The 21901-nt window shown below is 40.9% G+C and overlaps 1 protein-coding gene across 1 annotated transcript in view; it reads right to left on the minus strand.

Annotated features, from left to right (window-relative positions):
• Window positions 1-18659, minus strand: part of LOC137153842 (band 4.1-like protein 5) — a 34301-nt gene extending 15642 nt beyond the window's left edge. Inside the window, exons 1-4 of the mRNA XM_067549665.1 lie at window positions 18478-18659; window positions 8705-8877; window positions 6865-6962; window positions 116-244 (exon numbers count right to left, since the gene is read on the minus strand). Of these exons, the coding sequence (XP_067405766.1) occupies window positions 116-244; window positions 6865-6962; window positions 8705-8877; window positions 18478-18485 (408 nt within the window). The 5' untranslated portion in view covers window positions 18486-18659. The remainder of the gene's footprint in view (window positions 1-115; window positions 245-6864; window positions 6963-8704; window positions 8878-18477) is intronic.
• Between the last annotated feature and the right edge of the window lie 3242 nt (window positions 18660-21901).

Genomic DNA, 21901 nt, shown 5'->3' on the forward strand with positions numbered 1-21901 from the left:
AGTCAAACTCAATGCAGAAATGGCTATGCTTTGAGGCTGGTTGATGGTGTCCCTTCTAGCCAGTCCCAAGGTGAACACCTGAGTATGGCATAATTCTTCTTAGCAAAGTATGTACCTTGTGCATTGCCTCTGCCTGGGCCTTCAGGATGTTGCTCTTCATGTCTGCAGGAAGACGTTCAGATGTTGTTACTGGGCTTTCAATTGCATTATTAAGACACTTATCTGTCAATTTCACCACCTCATCCTAGAAACAGAAAACGTTTATTAGGAGCATTCCCTCCATGAGAAAGCCTGGGCTGGACTGAGCCCTTAAGCATCAGCATCCAATGAAATATAGCAATGCTTCAGTGGTGAAGAATATCAGAAAAAGCAAATATTCAAAGAACAGAGAAACAATTTCTAACTTTGTTTTGGAATTTGATTGTAAAATAGTAGTTAAAGGGTTAACTAGCAAGGGTCTGATCCTACACAGCGAAGGGGCTAGAGTGTTGCATTTAAAGCAAGGCAAGCTGCAGTGTGCAAGAGGTGGACAGCAGGGGACCCCTATCCTGCAATAATAAGCACAGGGTTGCCAATTTTGTTTTGACAGATTGCTGGAGGTTTCATCATGACATAATCTTTAATTAAAGATTCATCTTTAATTCCTGGAGACTCCAGGACAATCCTCTGGCAACCCTAATTTGCTGCAAGGCCACATAGTTACAACAACAACAACAACGAGGCTTTGGGGGAGCACTAAGTAAAGATCGTCATTATCAAGCTGAGGAACATGTTTCAGCCCAGGTCTCCTTGGGCACACCCATTCGTCACCCACTTCCTGCCCTTGTCCACCTTGAATAAAGGAGTAGACATACAATGGGGTGGGGGGGTCTGACTCACCCACTGCTCAGTGCAGATGATTGTACCTGGTGCTCAACCTTGTGTTTATGTGCATCGCCCATTTGTCTTGTGGAGCAGAGTCCTTGTGCACAATTCTCTCATGCACACAGGGACATGCAGGATCAAGGCCTTAGTGCTTACAAAATGCTCTCAAGATGAAAAGCCCTAACTACTCTAAATCCTATCATTAGAGAAATGATGTGTTTTACTACTATGTTGTTGGCACAGATCTGCTTCTACAACCCTGTGCACATAATACGTTGTATGAATATAAATGCTTCTGAAAACAAGGAGCAAAGAATTTACATGAGCAATGCACAATTTTCCACACTATGTCCCTCTGGTGAGTGTAACCATATGGAATTACTCACCTATCAAACTGATGGGGTTTTTAAGTACAGTTGGGTTTGAAATCCTATTTATTTAAACAGTAAGGTACCTACCATCTTAAATCAATTTATCCTGAGTAATGCAGCTTCCAGAGATTTTTTTCCATTAAACTCCAGTGTACTTTTTCCACTACATTACTTCGGAGCAAAATACTGGTCAGACAGATGCTAACTGGGGTCAGTCAAAAGTTGCAATATCTATTCTACAATGGCTTGGGTTTGGAGGGGGAGGGGGTTGGTTACATGTATTGTTTTTCTTAACTGCAAAGTGTTAATCAAGTTTTCAATCGGCTAATTGGTATTTGATCAGTGACAGATGCTAATCAACTGAGTGAAAACTTTAAACCTTGTGACCCTTCTTTTCAGGGTGCGACTCAGCAGGATTGAGTCTTCTTTAGGCACATCTTCTTCCTCTATAGTGGCTCAACATATTTGCAAAAACCTGATGACCTTATACACAGGAGAAATCCCACTGAAGCCAGAGTAGAAAGAGCAGTATTTGGCCCATAGGCTTGTAAGCAGAGAGCTTTTTTTTTTTTTTTTTTTTTTTTTTTTAAAACTACCCAGGCTCATCACCAGACACCCAGAGAAGGGTAATCCCTTCACTACTGACTGACATCCTACCTTCACTCCTTACCCTTTCCAGTAACTGGAATTACAAATGAGGGTTTCCAGTGAGAGCTGCTGGGTGCTCGGCTCTTTTGAAAATCAGGCCACTTATTTAGATGTCTACAGACTTATGAACCTAACTTTAGGCGCACACATTTGAAAATATTGGCCCAAATCAGCAATACCCGAAGGCAAAAGTTGGTCCAGCCCTTAGAGGCCACTGTCAAAGACAAACAGGTTGTTTTAATTGAAGTGTTGCCAATAATTATGGCCAAAAGAAATTTTAGGGGGGCACATTCACTATAACTATATGAAATGCTAATAAAAATATTTAACAGATGGTTTGTAACTTTATGGAATAGTCTAACAAAATAAGCTCTTTATTGCACCAAGTCATGAACTCTTCCCATTAATTGTCCTCACATCCTTGAGAACTTTCCCTCCCTTCTCCATCTTTCCATCTCTTTGTATCTTCCCTTCCCTCCTCCCCCCACCTTCCTGAGTGTTATATGGAGGACCAAGGGGAAAAAAGTTAGAATATTCAGATATTTGCATCTTTACATAATTTTCCAGCCCTAGTTAGAGTGTTTTGTGGATACAATGGTTGATGTTTGACAGGAGAAGCGAGTAAAAGAATCACACACACTGTCATAATACTGACTCCTCCATTGCTTTGATTTCAACAGAATAAAGTCTTTAATAAATGTCATTCAACCCTTATTCCTGTAGAATATCTTTACAAATTAATCCAACCACACGGAGTTTCAGAGTTACCATCCCACTGAAGAGAACAGGAGACATTTTCTGACCCCTCTGAGCTAATGATTAAAGGCCAAATTTTCTAAAGTGCACCGCATCCACAAATGGGGCCAGATTTTCAGACAGGCTCAGCATCCAACAGCCTCTATTGTTTTTAGTGTGAGCAGCTTCCTGTTGAGCACTTACGAAAATCTAACCCCTTTATTTAGATACTTAAATCAGAGCTGACCTCTTTTCAAAATCTGGCCCCAAGTCTGTCTACAGATTCACTACATCTTCTGTGCACTGGTTCACATTTAGGTCATTGCTGATTGTTTTTTAAATGAAGGCTTTAAATTCTGCAGAAAACACTGGAATTATCAAAAATGCAGAGACACTAAATCTGTACTACAGTATGGAATTTCTACATTTCATTGGTCCAGTGGTGCAACCAGTAACTTTGATTATTAAAACTAAAAATGGTTTATGTTTCTTGCAGTTTCCACTGTTTGGACAGTGAATCTAGCTCAGTCAAGTTTCACTCTTGTTTATCCCCAGTTTCACTTTCTGGTTCTCATGTAGTAGCATGTGTTTAGGTTCCCAGCACTACTGGGGAAATATTTAAATAACTTATTGTTGATTTTCTTTTAATACCAAGTAAATATTTCTATTCAGGTTAACATACATCTCCCTGCACCATTTTTATTTTGCTTTTAAGGAAAGGCAGGGAGGAGAAAGCAGGAAATGGTGAGGAATAAAAGTATTTAGCACATAACACCAACTCGCGGTATCTAAATTACATGACACTTAATTTGGGTAGTTGGCAAAGAGATCCAACGCTGCAGGTCTATAAATATCCCAGGCCCGCTGCTGTTCTCATTTTTCTTACCTACTGGAATAAGCTTAGACTGTTTATTCATCAGCAGGTGTCTGTTCTATAAGACATACCTTTAATACATCACATTACATCAGAAGACTATACAAACACTGCAGTGTATGACAGAGGGGGAGATTTTCAAAGGCACAAATGAGAATTAGGAAACTAACTCCCATTGACTCTGAATGGGAGTTGGGAAGCTACTTGCCTTCAAAAATCTCCCCGAGTCTGCTGCATCCACATTTTCAAATAATGTTTCCATTTTAATTCATGATAGCTTAAAGAGCGCAAGACTGAGAAAACCAAAGAACTCACATCTGGAGTAAAAACAATGAGGAACTAGGGCTCAGTTTCATTGTTCATTTAATTCTAGAAGCTGATAAAAGTGTATTTAAGAACCAACCGCTCTGCTTTGTTATGTGCTAGTTAAAAGCTGGGGAATGCCAGTTACAAGCTTCCATTCCAACAAACTTTGGCAGCGAGCAGCTAGGAAACTCCAGCAATGTCTTGGAAGAATAAAGCCATTCATGCCACATTTTCAAACACTCATTCCAGAGAGATTCTGCCCTTTTTAAGGGGATGGACAGATAGGTAGATATTTCCCTACCAAAGAACCAATCAAGAGTGGATATGAATCTAGAATTTTCTAGAGATGATCCTGAGAAACAAGGTCTGATCTTTGGAGAAGAAAGTTCAAGTTTTCCAGCTAAAAGAGCTGATGAACAACTCATTGGCATTTGTTAATGTCACTTGAAGTTCTTTTACTCACTGGTACAAGACACAGCTTTGCTTTCACAAGCAGAGAACTACTGACCCATTCTGCTGGCAATGCAATGTCATACTTCTTACAATCTTTTGCCTGTACATTTCAGCATGCTACAAAAAACTGGAGATAATATTTTATGTATTATTATACAAAGCGAGAAAAACATAGCATGCTGAAATTAACAATCAGAAACACAGAAAGAGAAATAACTGGGATAACAACCATCTCCAAAAATAAAGTTAATGTCAAGATTTCAATTTAATTCTCTCTCTTTATAATAATACACTGGCAGTTTATAACTATTCAGACAGGAACAGGTACTGCAAGCCTTTCTCACATGAGCAGACTAGATAATGGTACTGCCTGCAGGATCAGGTCCATAATTTGTACATATGCATTTTGTAATAGATCTTATGTAAGAGACCTGCACAGGATTTTCTGAAGCAGCTTTCAAAAACAGTAGGTTTAAAACAAAAAGGGAGCAACTCACAAACCGGCTTTAACTATTGTTCGTAGGTCACCATTTTGGGGAACATTTTATGAGAAACACTTGATCTACGAGCTGTGACTCTCTAAATAAATGCCCTTGCAATTTCTGTCCAGCTCAAAACTGACTCCCCTCAAACAATCTCTAGCTCTTTTTGTTTTTAACCATCATTCTCAAATTACCACTTTTCGTATTTCAGCATAGCTTGAAAAGCTTTATTCAAACAACTTTCTCCTTTTCTACCAGAGGAAAAATACTGATTAAAATAGAGTTTACATCCTAAATTTTGACAATAATTAGTTTTAGGATGTCATCCGCAGTCCTTAGTGAAAGGTGTCTGCTTACAAAATTAAGTAGTTGTAGTATAGTTCATCCTTAATTATCTAGACCTCAGCTACGCAAAACTCTGTTATCTAAACAGTATCATCTTGCCCAATATCTATTAAACTGAAAATTCTTTTGATTATCCAGAAACTCTATCATGCAAAGTTGTTCAGTGTCCTGTGTGACATCTGGATAACCATGACTGTACTGTACAGGCATCTGTCTGTTAGACTAGCTCATTATATGAGTCTCAGTGTGTTTAGTTTACTTTAGCCACAATTTAACACTATGAACAAAGGGTTCCATTCTAGTCTTGATTTAATCTACAGAATTGCCAACAAGGAGATGAACAAATCAAGATATTCTGAAATATATTGTGTTCCTTTGCTTTTGTTTACGTTCAGCATAACAAGACCCACAGGCTACCCAAGTCTCTAAGAAGATTAGTGGGTAATCTTGTAATGCAGTCACCAAACAGAAAGGTAGACAAGGCATCCCAGTTGTCAGCCCTTAAAAGAGACATGAACACAACTCTCAGTAGTTATGAGCATATAGAAGCAACAGCCTTTTCTCAGAATAAGAAGGAAACACAGGAATTGGCTCAGCAGCCATGCAAGTCAAACTATACATGTACTTCTCTGAAATTTTAATAGAGCCTGATCCAATTTAACTGAAAGAGAAAATCCCATGGACTTCAATGGGAGGGAGATCAAACTCTTAGCCCTCCAGAGCTAATTCTGTGGTGTAGTCTGTGTTGTTTTGCCTTCTCATCCTATTCAAAACAATGAGCATCCTGGGTTTGTAACATGAGGGAGAGGGGGGGAGGGAACTGAATTGCTTTTAATCAGATTGCTTTGCGCAGCATCTGAAGGGAAAACTAACCCAAATTCTTGGGAAAACACCAAAGGGCCTGTAGTGCTGTTATGGGCAACGGATGAGAAGCCCAACATGCCACACTTCATTCTACGTAACCTGTCTGATTATAAATACCTTTTCTTAGGCTAATGCTTCATAGATCATGGCCCCATACCCTGTCGCCCTATTGCACCTTTCCTCATATTTGCTCAAAGGGCATTACTGATGTTAATGAAGTACGATGCATAACTCCTTGTAAGGGAAATAAACACAGTGAAACATGCACTAAATATCCACTCAAAGGACTGATAAATATTGATTATTTAATAGAAGTGGTCTCCTAACAAAGATGGAGAAAAATTATTATCCCTACGTAGTAATAATATTGTTTTGCAAACGGCGAACATGAGATGTAGAGAGTGAAATCCTAAACTTATTGAAATCAGTGAGACTTTTGCTAGGAAGTTTAAATAACTTATATTACAGTGTATGTTTTGCTGCGTGTATTGATTGGATTGAGAAATCTATTGAAAACAAGACAAAAAAGTTAAAAACAAAAAACAAAAACCCTCTCCCCATCCTTTCCCTACTCTGTTCTTATATGAAATTGACTAGTGCACTAGACTGTGCAACACTTGCATACATGGGAGTTAGGAGTCTAGACACTTTTGAAAACCCCATTAAGCACCTACCTACATATTTAGGCATTTACATAATCTTTATAAATCTGTTCCTTAGCTAATTTCCAGCATAAATTATTCACTTAGCATACAAAAGATTCTATAAAATGAAGTATATGCATTTGAATTACTTGGGTCTCCATCATCATTTACAGACATTTTCAAACAGCCTGCAGGTGGGACATATTAACCAGAAAGAAGAAGGGTTCTCAAAATTGTCACAACATGCTCAGTAACCTGCAGGAATGCAACCTGAGTACCTGTTTGTTGATATTGATGTTTATATTGGAATGGGGCGATGACATCGGGCTGGGTTCTGTCTCCACATGTTTCAGTTTCAACAACGTGTCTTCGAATGCTGAAAAAGATGGCAGAGACAATCTAAGGCCCTGTTAGTGCAGCTATGGGGTTATCTGGCATTTCATCATTACCTTTCCTGCCCACAAATTATCAGAAGATCAAGCTACCTGAGCTGGTATGAAATAAAGTCGCTTGTTCACACTTGAGCAATTTAACTTCCATGGATTGGTCAGTATCCAGAATCCAAAAGACAGGGTGTCTTGTACTACAATACTACAAAGTTCAGTACGAATGTAGGAAGGTAAGTGAATCTGTGTGTGTGTCAGGAATTATTTGGTTCCAGCAGGTATGAATGTAGCTCCTCAGAGGAGTGCACATTTATTCCATGTATGGGTTATCACACATATCCTGTAAAAAGAACCATTATATTTTCTCTTTGTTCTTATTCATATATATTTGGCTTTAGCAATAAATTGTTCCCAGTTGAAACCACTGACTGTCAAGCCCCGCCCTGCTCTGCTGTCCTAAACAATGAGTCTTAAAATGTTATGGTAATGTTTATATGCAGCCACAGAGTTTGTCATGGAAAAAGTTTACAATACAGTTTTAAAAAATCAGAGTTACTCTCTTTAAAGTCTACTACCCAGCTAGCTCATGGTACTATCAATCAGGCATGCTACAGCAAGGTGGATTACTGGAGGAGCAGAGAAGCAGCATGCAGGTCAGCTAGATTTTCAACAGTTGTGACAGCATTACATGTTCAGCCTGGCATTCTTTCTGCTCTGCAATGGGGAATTCAATTCCTACCCAGGAAAATTATTTTGTTTGCAAGTCTGCTAGTAGCTGGTTTATGGGTTCTTCTATTACCACCATGGAGAGTGGTTAGGACATCAATGAGCAGAGTGTGAAGGGTGCTCCCAACAAGCAAAAAAAGACACACCAGGGAGCAGTAATGATGGATGACCACATCTGCAAGAGGAATAGAGCGGGAAAGCAGTGTGTGATGTGGAAAATTTCCTGTTCAGAGAAAGAAAATTCAAGCACCCATGTCTCCACAACACCCTATCTTGTAAACAGTGGGTAGGGCTAGGGTGCTGGCCTGGGATTTAGCAAATCCAGGTTCAATACCCTGCTTAGCCACAAACTTCCTATGAAACTTTGGGTAGGTAATTTAATCTATCAGTGCCTCAGTTCCCCATCTGTAAAACAGGGATAATAGCACTTCTCTACCTCACAGGAGTGCTGTAAGGATAAATACATTGAAAATGTGAGGCACTCAGACACTAAGTTAATGGGGGTTATTTAAGTATCTAAAGAAGATAGTCTGAGATAGATACACCAGTAGGAATACCATGATTCTAGTAGTGACAGCTTGGATCCTGGTACTATCATGATTATAAACCTTGATGCAATCAGCATACAATACAGTTGGAAATGCAGGCTACGGAATAATATTTGTACCGTTTGTACTATTTGTGCTGTTTCCAAATCCTGACACATTTTTATTGGAATCATCAATATAGTTATACACCATGTTCTATTTACTAATACTTAATTTTCTCTTCTGAACTACAGTACAATATTGCTATGTGCGATTAAAACAGCTCCTATATTATATTCAGGAGGTAGCTGTATTTTAGTGATGTGTGAAGTGATCCCTATATATATAGTATGTCAAATCTGTAGAGTCTTTTGGGATGTTAGGAGGAAAAGTACTACATAGTCATCACAATAATTTTATTACCTTGTACCACTGTCTCTATAAGCAATGCAAATGGCAATGATGATTCAGGATCTTACCAGCAGGATCTGTTTTTTCAGCAGCTGCCTCCTTTGTACCAGGAGGAAGGAAGCTAAGTTCTGCCTCTTCTGGAACTCCTGCTGTCAAACTAGCAACAGGCAAGCCTGTGGCTTCATCAATGCAAGTCTCCAGCAACTCCTTACTGTCTAGTAAATCAACAATCAGAGGCATGCTGCAGAAGTAGGAAGAAGGACAGAGATAGGTAGACTCATTTCAGAAAAGTGACAACACAAGACCAGGATTTAAAATATACAACATCGGGTAAAAAAGTAGGTCACTTTCCTTTTTCTGTTGTTTTCAAGCACCCAAACACATTCTTTAAAAATTGTTTCAGATATGTTTACACTAATTTTCAAGAGTGTTTAAAAATCTACAAGAATAAGCTTCAAAACTCAGGACAGGTCCATATATTTTCTTCACATCTTCCACTGTATGAAAAATCCGTTCATAGTAGAGGAAATCTCTCTGTAGAATGCGATCGTCAACCCAGCATGACCAGATTGGATGTAAAAGTGTGTTCAAGCAATCTCACTGAAGTCTCTTATATGGAGTTTGCATGCAAACACAGTGATATGTGCTGTGCAACAACTTTATTACTTATAATTACTCAAAGAGCTAATCCAAATCCTTCTGCGCTAGGAGGAAGTTGGAACCCAAATCAAGATCTGGATCCAAACTTTGTAAAGCAGGTCTAATCCACTGTTTTAAAAGGTGGACATGCAACTATTTAAATTTAACTTTGGTAAAATACTTCAGTACTTATTAATAAAAATCTAAAATCAAGATATTATGTATCCTTTTGAAAAAAAGTCTTTCCTTTTTAATCCTTATTTACACAGAGTTATAGAGGTGCATGGCACTTCGCAGAACAAAGATGGGATCCCCTCCCCAGAAGAGCTCACAATCTAAATTAAGGTCAGAACAACACAGTGAGAGAATGAGGAAAAACTAAGACAAGGACAAAGGCACTAAGACTACTCTCTATGTCCAAGGATCTAAAGTTGCTTTGTTAGACTTCAAAGTACCCCTAACAAGACAGATATTTATTCTCATTTGGCATATGAGTAAGGAGATATGAGCCTGATTTTCTAAGATGGGCATGTACAATTGTGTGCTCCTAATCTGTGCATGGACACATCACACCTGCTCCTGAAAATCAAGTATGCATTCATGTGGCCAGTTAGATACATAGTAATTGCTATAAAAGAGTAAATATTTGCCAACAGATACCACATCTTGGGATCTGAGATGTCACAGATTTCCCTATGCTTTGAACTGGAAATAATGGTAGCCTCTCAGATACCAGATGTAACATCTGGTCATTGTCTTCCTTCGTCTTTGATTCCCATCTGTCAGCTCAAATTTCATAGTTTCATTCATCTTTTTTTGTTCTGTCATTTTTCACTATGTCTATCCAACGTGTCATTGGTCTTCCTCTATTTCCAGTTCCTTGCACGCTGGTATATATCACCTTGCATGGTATTCTTTCTGGGTCCATTCTTGACATGTATCCAAACAGTTACTGTCGTCTTTCTTGAATCTTCTGTGACAATGTTATTTCTTGCCCTAGCTGTTTCCTCTCATTTTTTATTTTCTGCAGTTTTGAAACTCTCAGCATTCCCCTCGGCCAGTTCATTTCTGCAGTCAAAAAATCTTTTATTCATTGCTTTTCCTCATACTCCAGCATTCCGACCCATACAGAAGCACTGGCATGACAGTTGTCTCATATACACTGATTTTTGTTTTTATCAGAATGTCTTTAGCCTTCCAGATCTTGTTGAGTTTTACAAATGGAACAGCAGCTAGTCTGATTCTTCTTCTTATGTCATTGTCACAATTTCCATTCTTTGATCCTAGTCCTCCAAAGCATACACATTTTTCCACTTGTTCTAGTTCTTTGCCTCAGAGTTTGATCTTTACCTTGGTCTTCCAATTGCCATATTTTTTGTCTTCTCCATGCTGATCTTCAATCCAAATTTTCTACTATCCTGGTCTACCTTGTCATTATTCTCTGTAAATCCTTAGTCAATATCATCTACGAATCTCTGATTATGCACTGTTTTACCACATAACATGACTCCTCCCATTTCACCTCTCAGTGCTGCAGTACTGCTGCCAGTACCCAAGCTGAATAAATCTGGTGATAGCATGCATCCTTGCCTCACTCCTACAGTTGTTCTGAAACATTCCATCAGTTTCTTGTCTACTCCCATTGCACTCAGATTTGCAACAGATGTTTTCTATCACCTTAATCCATTTTTCAGTGACACCACACATAACTTGCTATAATCCTTTCTGCCAAACTCCATCAAAAGTCTGGTGTAAGTCTCAAGTTGTTGCAATAGGTTTGTTTGTGTTCTATGTACTTCTCAGATATCTGTCTTATCATAAATAGCTTATCTATTGTACTTAGTTCTGGTCTAAATCCAGCCTGTTCTTTGCAAAGCGCTGCTTCCACATACCTTTTCATTCTCCTCTACAGCATCTTGGTGAATGCTCTTCTCAGCACATTCAATACACTGATTCTTCTGTAGTTCTTGCACTCATTCTTATCTCCTTTTTTTATAGATGAGTACTGTTATCGCTTTCTCCCATTCACTCGGCACTTGCTTTTGTTTGTAAATCTTGTTGAATACCTTGAGTCTCACAATGACTGCTGTTTGCAGCAGCTCTGTGGTCACATTGTCACTTCCCAGTGCCTTTTTCTTTTTCCAACTTTCCATTGAGATCTTTACAACTACTTTGAGGAATTCTGGCATCTCTGGACTCTCCCTCATTTGTTCTGGGAAGCATCTCTAGGATCTTTTCATCTACTGTGTTCTGCACATGATCATTCTTTATCGGTTTGTCCTCAATTATTTGTCCATGCTTGTCTTTCACCACCCACATCTTCAACGCATATGTCCTACTTAGTTTTCTTATCTTGCAATAAAATTCGTGTAAAATTTTTCTTCACATATTCTTCTGTTTCTTTACACGGTTTGCTTATTCAAGTTGTTTCCTTCTTTCTTTGTTTTCTCTTTTATTTCTATTATATTCAGCCCTTAAAACTTTCATCCTCCTTTTTATTCTCCTTCAGCATCCTACGCTTGTCATTTTACTGCAGCACTTCTTCTGTTGTCCACCTTGGTTTCTTCATTTTGGTCTTGTAGCCCAACACAAGTTCAACCATCCTCATAAACCCATTTTTTATACTGTTCCACGTCTCTTCAATGTTCATTTCTTCTTTTATTAGAGATGTGACATTTTTCCACATGGCTTTTTTGTAGTCTTTCCTGATATTTGGCTCTTTCAATATTTTCCTCACTGTAGATCTTAGTTCTTGGCACTATTTCAACTGCTCTCAGCCTCAATGATGCCAGCAGTAACTCAAAGTCTTCTCCCATGTCAGCCACAAATGATCTCCACAACACTACATTTGATTTCTATCTGCAATTCACAAGTACAAAGTCTATCATGTTCTTTGTTTGCCCATCAGGTGACATCCACGTCCGCTTCCTCTGTGGTTTTGTTTGTTGAAATAGCATGTTTGTTGTCACTTAGGCAAAAATTTAAAACCCTCTCTTTCGTTGTCTCCACCTACTCCAAATCTGCCTATTGCTCCAAATTAGGAAATCCAGTCCGATCCTACTTTTGCATTAAAATCTCCCATCTACAATAACATGTCCTGTCTTGAATCTTTTGTATCGTTTTCTGTCAATCATTATAAAATTCATCCAGTTCTTTCTTGGGTGCCGTGGAGGTCGGTGCATATGCTTGTACTATTGTAACTGCACCAGAATTGATTCTGAATCTCACCTTCAACACGAGGCGGTATGGGGTGGAATGCAACTCTGTCTTGGTGTCCACCATCTTACCTTCCTATCAATACATTAATCATGGTAGAATGCTCTTTTGCCTTCCCATCTCATTTCGCATAGACTGATGATTTCCACTCACATCTTTTCAATTCAGATATCATTACCACAAGTACTGCAGGCTGGTATAATGTTTTTACTTTCCATGTTCCAATACATTTTTTATCCTTCGAGTTCATCATGTAACCCTGTTCTCCATGTTGTCAATGTTTGTGTTTGTTCTGATCATGTACTTTTTGCCCCCATCTTGGTTTTTGAGCAGTGAATAGCAGCCCTTGTTAGTCTAGGGGATGACCAAGTTGGCACACTTTTCTTTTTTTCCATTCCTCATTTGTCCTATATTTGCCAAGTATTCAACAATGATTCCTTTGCTGTGTAACTGACCAGGGTATTGTAATCTCTCTGTAAGAGAGTTCTGAGCTATCCATCAGTTTGCTCCAGCATCATTTCCGCTAATATTATACTTTGAAAGTTTAGTCTCCTCTCAAGATAGGATCTCCATTCCCCATATCATCTTAGCCCTGTTCTGCACTACAAACTTATGTCGGTATAACTACGTCACTCAGGGATATGGAAAATCCACACCCCTAAGCGACTAAGTTATGACCCAACTCCAAGCATAGACAGCACTTTGTTGACAGGGAGGGCCTCTCCCCTTGACATAGCTACCACCTCTCAGGGAGGTACAGTACCTACATCAATGGGAGAAGCTCCCCCATCAGTGTAGATAGCATCCTCACTAAGCGCCAGTGCAGCTGCACTGCTGCAGTACTGTATAGACAAGCCCTTAGTAGCCCTTGTCTGCACATGTTCCAGTTGAAATTCATTCTTCTTGAACATGGGTGACCAGAATTGTACTTAGCATTCCAGAGAAGGCCTTACGAGTGCTTTGTACAATTGCATTAATACTTCCCTATCTTTACTAGAAATACCTCAACTGATACAACCTAACATGAGATTCATGTAAGGGTTGAGAAATTTCTTACCTGATAATTTTCTATTAGCAGGTTCTCTCCTCAATCACTAATGGGATAATGCCCCACAACTACAGAATTTGTAGATGGATACATTGTTATTGCTGGAGGCTCCAGGACTAAGCCCCACTCTTCAGTCAGGCCACTATCAGAGCTCTTTGAAAGCCATGGAAACACTCCAGCAACCTATTATTAGCATTAAAGAAACAACCCTCTTGAGCAGTTCCTGGTGTGCCCTGATACCACCCAGTGGCGCAGCGTGGTCCTGGAGGACTGCCTCATCAGATGAGGAGGATTGTAGTGGTGCAGCCTGCGGCTGGGGCCCCTCCTGGCAAAAAGTTGTACCCACTGAGGGTCTGACTCCTCATCCGAGGAGTGTGCCAATGGGCCTTTTCTGGCACCGGAGGCACAGACTGCACCCCTGAAGATTTAATGGGTTGGGGCCCAGGTCCCACCTGGAGACCCCATGGGGCCCAATAAGGCCATTGGAGTGGCCAGTGTCCTTGGGGCCAACCGGGGGCTAACTGCGCCATGGGCTCTGGCACCTTATGGGGGCGTCGACTCACCCGACGACTGCCCCCCCGGAAGACCCCAAAGCAGCATTGGAGTCAGAGGCCCTGGACCTGCGGTACAGTGTCTGTCCCGGGTTACGGGCACCCCTCCGTGCCATGGAACGCCCCCTCAACGCCTCCGACCTGGAGGATGAGGAGGACTGCCTCCGTCACCGTGAGCGGTGCCGACGAGCGGGGTCACACGCCGAAGAGCTTGAAGTACCAGAGCATCATTGCGGTACCAACCTTTTCTGGGACTGCTTGCTCTGCAGCAGCCTTCAGTGACTGAGGTCAGTGCCATCCCGAACTCCTCGGTACCAAGTCAGACTCCGGCGACTGGATTCTGTGCTGCCTCCGCACAGGCGAACTCTTCGGTCCGGGGCTTCCTCCGAAAACCGGGTTCTACGCCACCTCGGTGTGGGCGAACTCCTCGGTCCCAGAGAGTGGGAATGGGAGCTATCCGAGCGCTGCCTGGCAGACCTCAACCAGTGCTGCCTCCAGTGCCAGGGATCAATGTTGGATCCAAGAGGGAGACTCCACGTCCCGTGTCGGTGCAGGTCGGCTCCACAACACCAACCTGGAGCGACTACTAGTGGAGTGGCTCTGCTCTACCCTATGTGACAGTCCGGCAGGAGATCTTCCTACCCATACCAGGGATCTCCTCCACCATTCAGGGGGACCCAACGCGGGTTTCCCCCGTGACACCAGCCCCTTCTCCCTCGGCATAGGGCGGGGCGTAGGCGGCATAGACAAAGCCAACAAAGCTCTTGCTGCCTGAAAAGCCTCCAGCATCAACAGAGGCACTCTCCTACTCCCAGGAGTCGAGGGAGGCTCCCTAACCAGAGATGCAGACACCAGAGAAAAGGTCTCAGCGGGCCGAGTTCAGTGCATTTCAGTACTGACCCTGCCCGTACCAACGACGCAGGGGAGTGTCTGCGCTACGTGTGCTGCTTCCTCTTCTTCGGTACCAGTGAAGTTACACAGTGCCAAGTTGAGGGTGGTGCCGACGGCACACTCTGTACTGATGCCACACGCAGTACCGAGGCGGAGCGGGTCAACTCAGATGCCAGGCAGTGATCTGCCTCCATCAGCAGGGCTTTCAACCAGATTTCTTGGTCTTTCTCGGTTTGAAAGCCTTGCAGATTCTACACTTATCCTTTCTGTGGGCTTCCCCCAGGCACTTAAGACAGCTGTTGTTGGGGTCACTAGGCGGAAAAGCCTTCCTGCAGGAGGCACACGGCTTGAAGCCAGGCAACATGCGAAGTCCCAGCTGGGACAGTCTTATCTCTAACTACACTTAACTACTTAACTAAAACCAAACACAGATTACAAACAAGTCCAAACAAGGGGAATAGTACATGCTGAGAGCAAGGCTAGTTCCAGCAACTGTCTCGGGCAGAAAGCAAGAACTGAGGGGGCATAGCGCTGGCAGCGCCTCATATACCACAGCATGTGTGCGGGGCTCCAGGGGGTGCCAGAGCCAGCCCTACAGGATCTGCTAAGGGGAAAAAAGTTCCGGGTAACCATGCAGGAAGGCGTGCACACACCTATAGTGGAATGGACATGAGCAACACATCTCGAAGAACAGCAGTTACTGGTAAGTAACCTTGTTTTAGCATTAAAGAAATAACTTGATACATTAAAACAATTTTATGTCAGTCACCCTTTAGAGAAAAAAATCAATTTGTATTTATCAGACTACCAGGATGGGTTGAATGAAGAGAGAAACTTATCCGAGAGTAAATTATCAGGCAAGCACATTCTCATTCTGTTGCACAGCTTCATCCCTAATGGGAAGTAGCAAGCAGTGAATCACAGCGCAGGGGTGAGGGGAGATGAGCAGAGTTGTAATCCTTACTGCAGAACTTAAAATGTATTCTCTTGAACTTGGACACTGCTCTTTAATCAATACATCTCACTAATCACCTCAATAGCTGACAATATTGCTTGTTAATTGGGTGGTATACAGCTAAGCAACTTGCCTACATCCTCTTTAGCATTCAGTACTCCACTCTCCTTTTATATAGACGCACAATTTTGAATGATCTGTGTATATGAAATAAGATGATTTAAAGGTAAAAGAACATCTCTTAGAAAGGCCGGAACAGCAGTGTTTGTATTTATCAATGAGTTTAATAAAATGTCTCATTTCCAAAAGTACGAGAAGTCTTTCTATATATGTTTGGAATATGTAAGTAGAATAAACAGGCTTTTGAAATTTTCTGATTCTGAGTGTTTGATTTCTCAACATCTACACTAACAGGGTGGCCTGCCCTTTTAAAGGACCAGGGTCCAGCCAATCTGGTTCAGTTATCAGACCCAACTGGGAAGGGCTCAGAGAGCGCTCAGTTGAGGGGGGCTGCAGGAGGGAGACAGGCTCCAGCAGTAGTCTGTGAAGCAGGGTGATTGAAGGGAAGTCTTCCTTTTAGCACTGAAGAGGAAAATCCCCTGAAGCCCAGAGTGGGCAAAGAATCTGCTTTTGTTTTTGGAATTTTAGGAATAGAACTGTGCCCCAAAAGAGACTTGAGCATGGCCCTAAGACCTTCGTGGGGCGCTCAGGAGGAGGATACAACCTGACAGAGAAGAACCGAGACCACAGCTAACCTGTAGCCAGACCGGTTAGGCAGCACTGCATTTATGAGAGTTTTGTTTTTGCAACCTACCAAAACAATTAACTAAATGCAAACATTCTGAGGCCAAGTTCATGCCAGTGCAGCAGCAGCCGTTGCCTGGCAATGACTGGTAACTGACAGAGCACTTGTAGCAGGAGGGCACATGGGCCAGGCCTCCCATTTCTCTCCTCTTCCCCCCACTGGCACCAGAGAAGGATGGAGATTCCTTAACTTAAAACAAACAAACAAAAAAAGAGGGGGAGGGAGAAATGTGTGGAAGTGCACAACAGGCACAGCTCTCCCTAACAAGCCCTCCCAACCCCAGACCCAGCAATCCATTCATAGGCTCTTTCCCATTACCACTGCCAAGACTCAGTTCTCCATTCCCCCTTCTCTTGATGCCAGCTGATGTAGTTAATTCTGTAGTTCAAGAGGAAGCTATTTGTGCTCTGGTACTCAAATTTCAAACTGTCATGGTGTGGGACAGGAGGATTGTTCTGTTGCACACAATAGATTTAAAAAAAAATATTTTTCCTTTAAAAATAATAGGAAATAATATGCAAAAATGTTTAAAAAAATATTTAGGTTGTACACTCAAGCACTTGAAAGTTAGGAAATGCCAGACTTGCAGTTGCCTATGTAACCTTAATTCAGCCATTTTGTGGGTCCTGCCTATGCACTGAAAGAGATGCTGTGGAAGAACTATTATGTCAATGAACAATTACCAACTATGTCATAATGCAGAAGCACAAATGAGCCAAATTAAGTTTACACAGACAACCTTAATTCTGACATTTCGTAGCTTCCGAGTGCTTTGCAGCTTAATGTTCTTTTAATGTAGTTTTTGTACATAATAGGATAAGAAGTCTTATTTCTTTCATATTTGGTTAATAGAAGGTGACCCGCAAAGCGAAAAGGGAAGAGGTACGCTTGTGACCTTTTTGAAGCTTTTACAAAGAAACGGAAAACAGCGACTGTCTTGTGGCACCTTAAAGACTAACAAATTTATTTGGGCATAAGCTTTCGTGGGCAGAAACCCACTTCGTCGGATGCAAGATTTCTACCCACAAAAGCCCACGAACAATTGGTTAGTCCTGTGCCACAGGACCCTTGCTCTTTTGCTAAAAACAGACAAACATGGCTACCCCTCTGGAATTCAAAGAAATGGAAGGTATTTAAGAAAGGCCTTCCTTAGTTTTTCTAATATTCCTAGATTTCTAAAGTGAAAGCAGAAAAAAAGCTTGGAAACATGTAATCTCAAATGTGGAGTGCAGCTCTCGGTTATTTAATAGGTAGGGCACAGAATCTTTAAGACTTCTTTTCTCCCACATGTTTATAGAGGGACTGACAAAATCTAGACTTTTCTGAAAGTAACTCCCAAGTTGTTTTAACATTACCAGCCATTCATCGTTACTTCCAATACTGACTATTCACTGCAGGCTGGCATCCGTTAAAGGGAGAGAAGCTCCTTAGGAACAGGTGTTGGTTGCAACAAAGAGATGAATGTTGAGTGGAGGTCAGTCACCATTAAACCATGTGGCAATACTTCTGGGTGTTTCCACAAGGGAGGGGTAATGCAGAAAGACCGTTTCTAATAAAGATCTAATTGCAAATGCATATTCCAGAATTGTTCAGACATTTGAATAGATTGGTACTGGCTAATGGAGGATTCGGCAATCATGTTGCATACATTCCAGGCTAAAAGATATTTTTTTGGGAAGGGAAATATAAGCCAAGGGACTGGAAACAGGATACAGAACCTTTTACTTTTAACTCACCAGTTCATATTCCATCATGCTGATTAAGTCATAAATGACATGATTTTCAAAAGTACTGAACATTTGCACCTCCCACTGTAGTCAATGACAAACATTACATTTGCCAGACTGAATCTGTCCTGTGGGACTGTCGAAGCCCATAACCCAGTCTTGTCAATGGCCAGAACCAGATGATTCAGGAGAAGACACAAGGAACTCTGCAGTAGGTACATTTATGATCATTTGTCCCCCTCTCCCCCCATGAGAGTCTCCATCTACCCCCTTATTGTTAGGTTGGCTTATACTGATGTCCAAGGTTCTCTCTCTCTTCCAAATATCTTTTATTTTTGCACTTACTGTAACAACTCTGGATATTCTTGTATCAGATGCTTAGCCCCTTCGAAAAATCAGGCTACATGTTACCACCATCTAAAGGATGTTTGGTGGCCAATGTGACCATTAATAATTTTCAGTCTGCTAGCTTGGGAACTCTGTCTTCTGTCACTTACCTTCGTGGAAATCAAGAGTAACTCAACTGAGTTAAACTAATGTAAATATGGTGAGAGGAGAATTAGGTCCTTAGGAAGCAAGTGAAATTCAAACCCAGCTGGCAGTAACATGTAACATATACAATGCTTAAAAATACATTTATTTTCAGGCTAGTTCATTCCAGGCCAACCATTAGCTTGAGCTGACTTTTTCACATTTGAACAAGCTGTCTTTCCACACCAGGTGTTATATAATAAATATGCCAATTTTTAACGATAGTGCTGCTGTAACCCAACAGCCACCCCATGTGCGTTATACCACAGCCCACTAGAAAAGGGAGCAAATTTCTTCATTCCATCGAGTGTTCTCTGCCATCTGGATTTTCAGTCAGTATCTGCAGTAACCTAAACAGCCAACATGTTCACGTTGGAGTTAAACACAGACTCTTGGATAACATACGAAATAAGTATAAAGCCATTATGAACTAATCAGTATCTGTCATAATGAAAAAGCTCCAAATTTTTTTTTAAAGTAGGATGTTTTGCCATTCCATCTTATGCACACACACACAAACACTCCCTCTCTCTAATGAATTCTCTCTCACTCATGCTCATGAAATATTTAGCTGATAGTTAAGAGTGCTGTACCTGGTAGGTAGGATAGATTTCATTTTTAAGTTCTTCTAGTACTTCTGAAATACAAAAACTAACAAAGAAAAGTAGTTTTGCTTTAGTAAAAAAAAGCTGTCTGAACCTTGTGAACCAACACACACTTGCAAAGTCCAACTTGCATGAATAAACCTAAATAAAAGGAGTCTGAAGCTATTCTAGTCACCACTGGATCATTAATACACAGTGATTATATCCATTTTTAGTACAATGGTAAATGGAGACTCAGATTTCATCAGTAATCTGATTTTATCTCCCCTTCTACACTACTGTCAAAATATCTAAGGAGAAATTGCAATCATGCCCTGACTGTACCTTCCATGTGAAACACACTTTAAAGGTAAAATTTCCTTTTTAAAGAGATTCAATTTGCAATTAGCAATTTGAAAATTATTCATAGAACAATACATATTAAACAATCAGCAACATGGACACTTTCTACCCTTAAAGTTGAATCGATGGAGAATTTTTAAAAGATCTTTGTCCCCATTTTCTGAACAAGTTTTTGACAAGAGGTAGAGAGCTTTACTGTTCTTAAAAAAACTAATTTGAGAGAGTTCTCAGACAAATACACAGATAAACTAATGATGTTGCCCTGACCTTTAAACCCACAATCATCTCCATGAATCATTCAGTAGAATGGGTGGTTTTCCAGGCAGCCTGCTCCATCTCATCTGGAGCACAGAAGGAGGGACCGGACAAAAAGCACAGAAGAATAGCATCAGAGTTTTGCATTTTGATACATGTTTTAGAGAAGTTACAGCTTAACCTGGAAAAAGACACCAGTCGATCGTCAGTAACTCTTATTTGAAGCCTGGGACAAGTCCTTCAGTTCTTAAATACTTGAGTGGACTCTGACTCCGGTCAGAGTCAATGAGACTACTCACATGAGGAAAAGAGTGCAATATCAGGTCCTCACAGCTGTATGCCACACATCATTCTATTACTGTTTTCAAGTAAGGGGGAAAAGAAAAGACATTTCATAATGCATATTGTTTCTGTAAACCCAGATGAGTTTGGGATATACTGCAGATTTCTGGAAATATTCACATCTCCCTGAAGCTAAAATCATTATCTGGAATGGTCAAGTGGTGCTTCTGAGACTCCAGACTGCAGCAGCATTTTGCTATAAAACCAACAAAGTTAGAACAGGCTGAAAATTCTCACTAAGCCAAAGCCAGTGAACTGGGCTATTGGTTCAGATGTCAGTAAGACACTATTTTTAAGAAGTGCCTTTCCTAATGGCAGGACCACAAACAATGGAAAGCCCATTGCAATTTTTAGGGGAAAATGTCCTCTTTTGGCAGGATGGCGAATATAAAGACATTTATAGACGTAGCTTAGCAAATTCCCATTAGACCAAAGATGTCTGTGTGACATGACCTTCAGAGCCCATAGATCCTAGTCCTAGATCAAGTCAGAAAGTGTAGCAGTGCTGTAGGTTACAACAATGGAATAAAGGAAGGAAAAATTTGTGATCCAAAATGGTAGTATATTCTATTGATGAATGGGGAGTAAGTCTACACATACAGAACTGCAGCTGTGCCGCTGCAGTGCTTAATGAAGACACTACATATGCCAATGGAAGCACTTCTCCCATCAGCATAGGTGCTTCACCTCCCTGAGAGGCGGTAGCTAAGTTGACAAGAGAAGCTGTCCTGTCGATACATTGCTGTCTACATCTGCATTTCAGTTGGTACAACTGCATCGCTTAGGGGGGTGGACTTTTCACACCCCTGAGTGACTCAGTTATACCAAAATAAGTCTGTAGTGTAGACCAAGCCTAAGATTTCTCTCTCACATTTCCCCTTACTTCAAACTGTTCAAAACAGTTCAGTTTCTGAAGTAAACTGTTCCAAACAATTTCAGAGACTAAAATGGTATTTTTCCAAAGTCAGAGCATTTTCCAAACTATTGCTCCAAACCTGTTATTTTAGTTGCAATATGCAGAATACTGGGAGATAAAAAACTCATTGCAAACTGTTTTCTGCTGTAGCAGTAATAGAGTTTATCCAAACAGACTGGGGTGGAGTGTTGCTAGGAGGACACTGACATGAGGCATAGGATCAAGCCTTTGGTTCAGTGTATTAAGAACTGAGCTGTTCTTAAGTGTACATACAAATATGGACGGAGCTATTCCCCTAATAGCAAAAGTCTTAAAACCTTTCCTGTAGTGAAAACTGGGGAAGAAACAGTTTTTCTACACAAGCAATTGAGCCATCCTTCAAAAATATATCCCTCACCCCCTCTCAATTCTACTCTGTACCTTACCAGGGGCTCTGACAGGT

Source organism: Emydura macquarii, unplaced genomic scaffold, assembly GCF_026122565.2.
Source record: "Emydura macquarii macquarii isolate MOO-44397 ecotype Brisbane River unplaced genomic scaffold, CSIRO-AGI_Emac_v2 contig_1253, whole genome shotgun sequence".
Taxonomy (NCBI): Eukaryota; Metazoa; Chordata; order Testudines; family Chelidae; genus Emydura; species Emydura macquarii.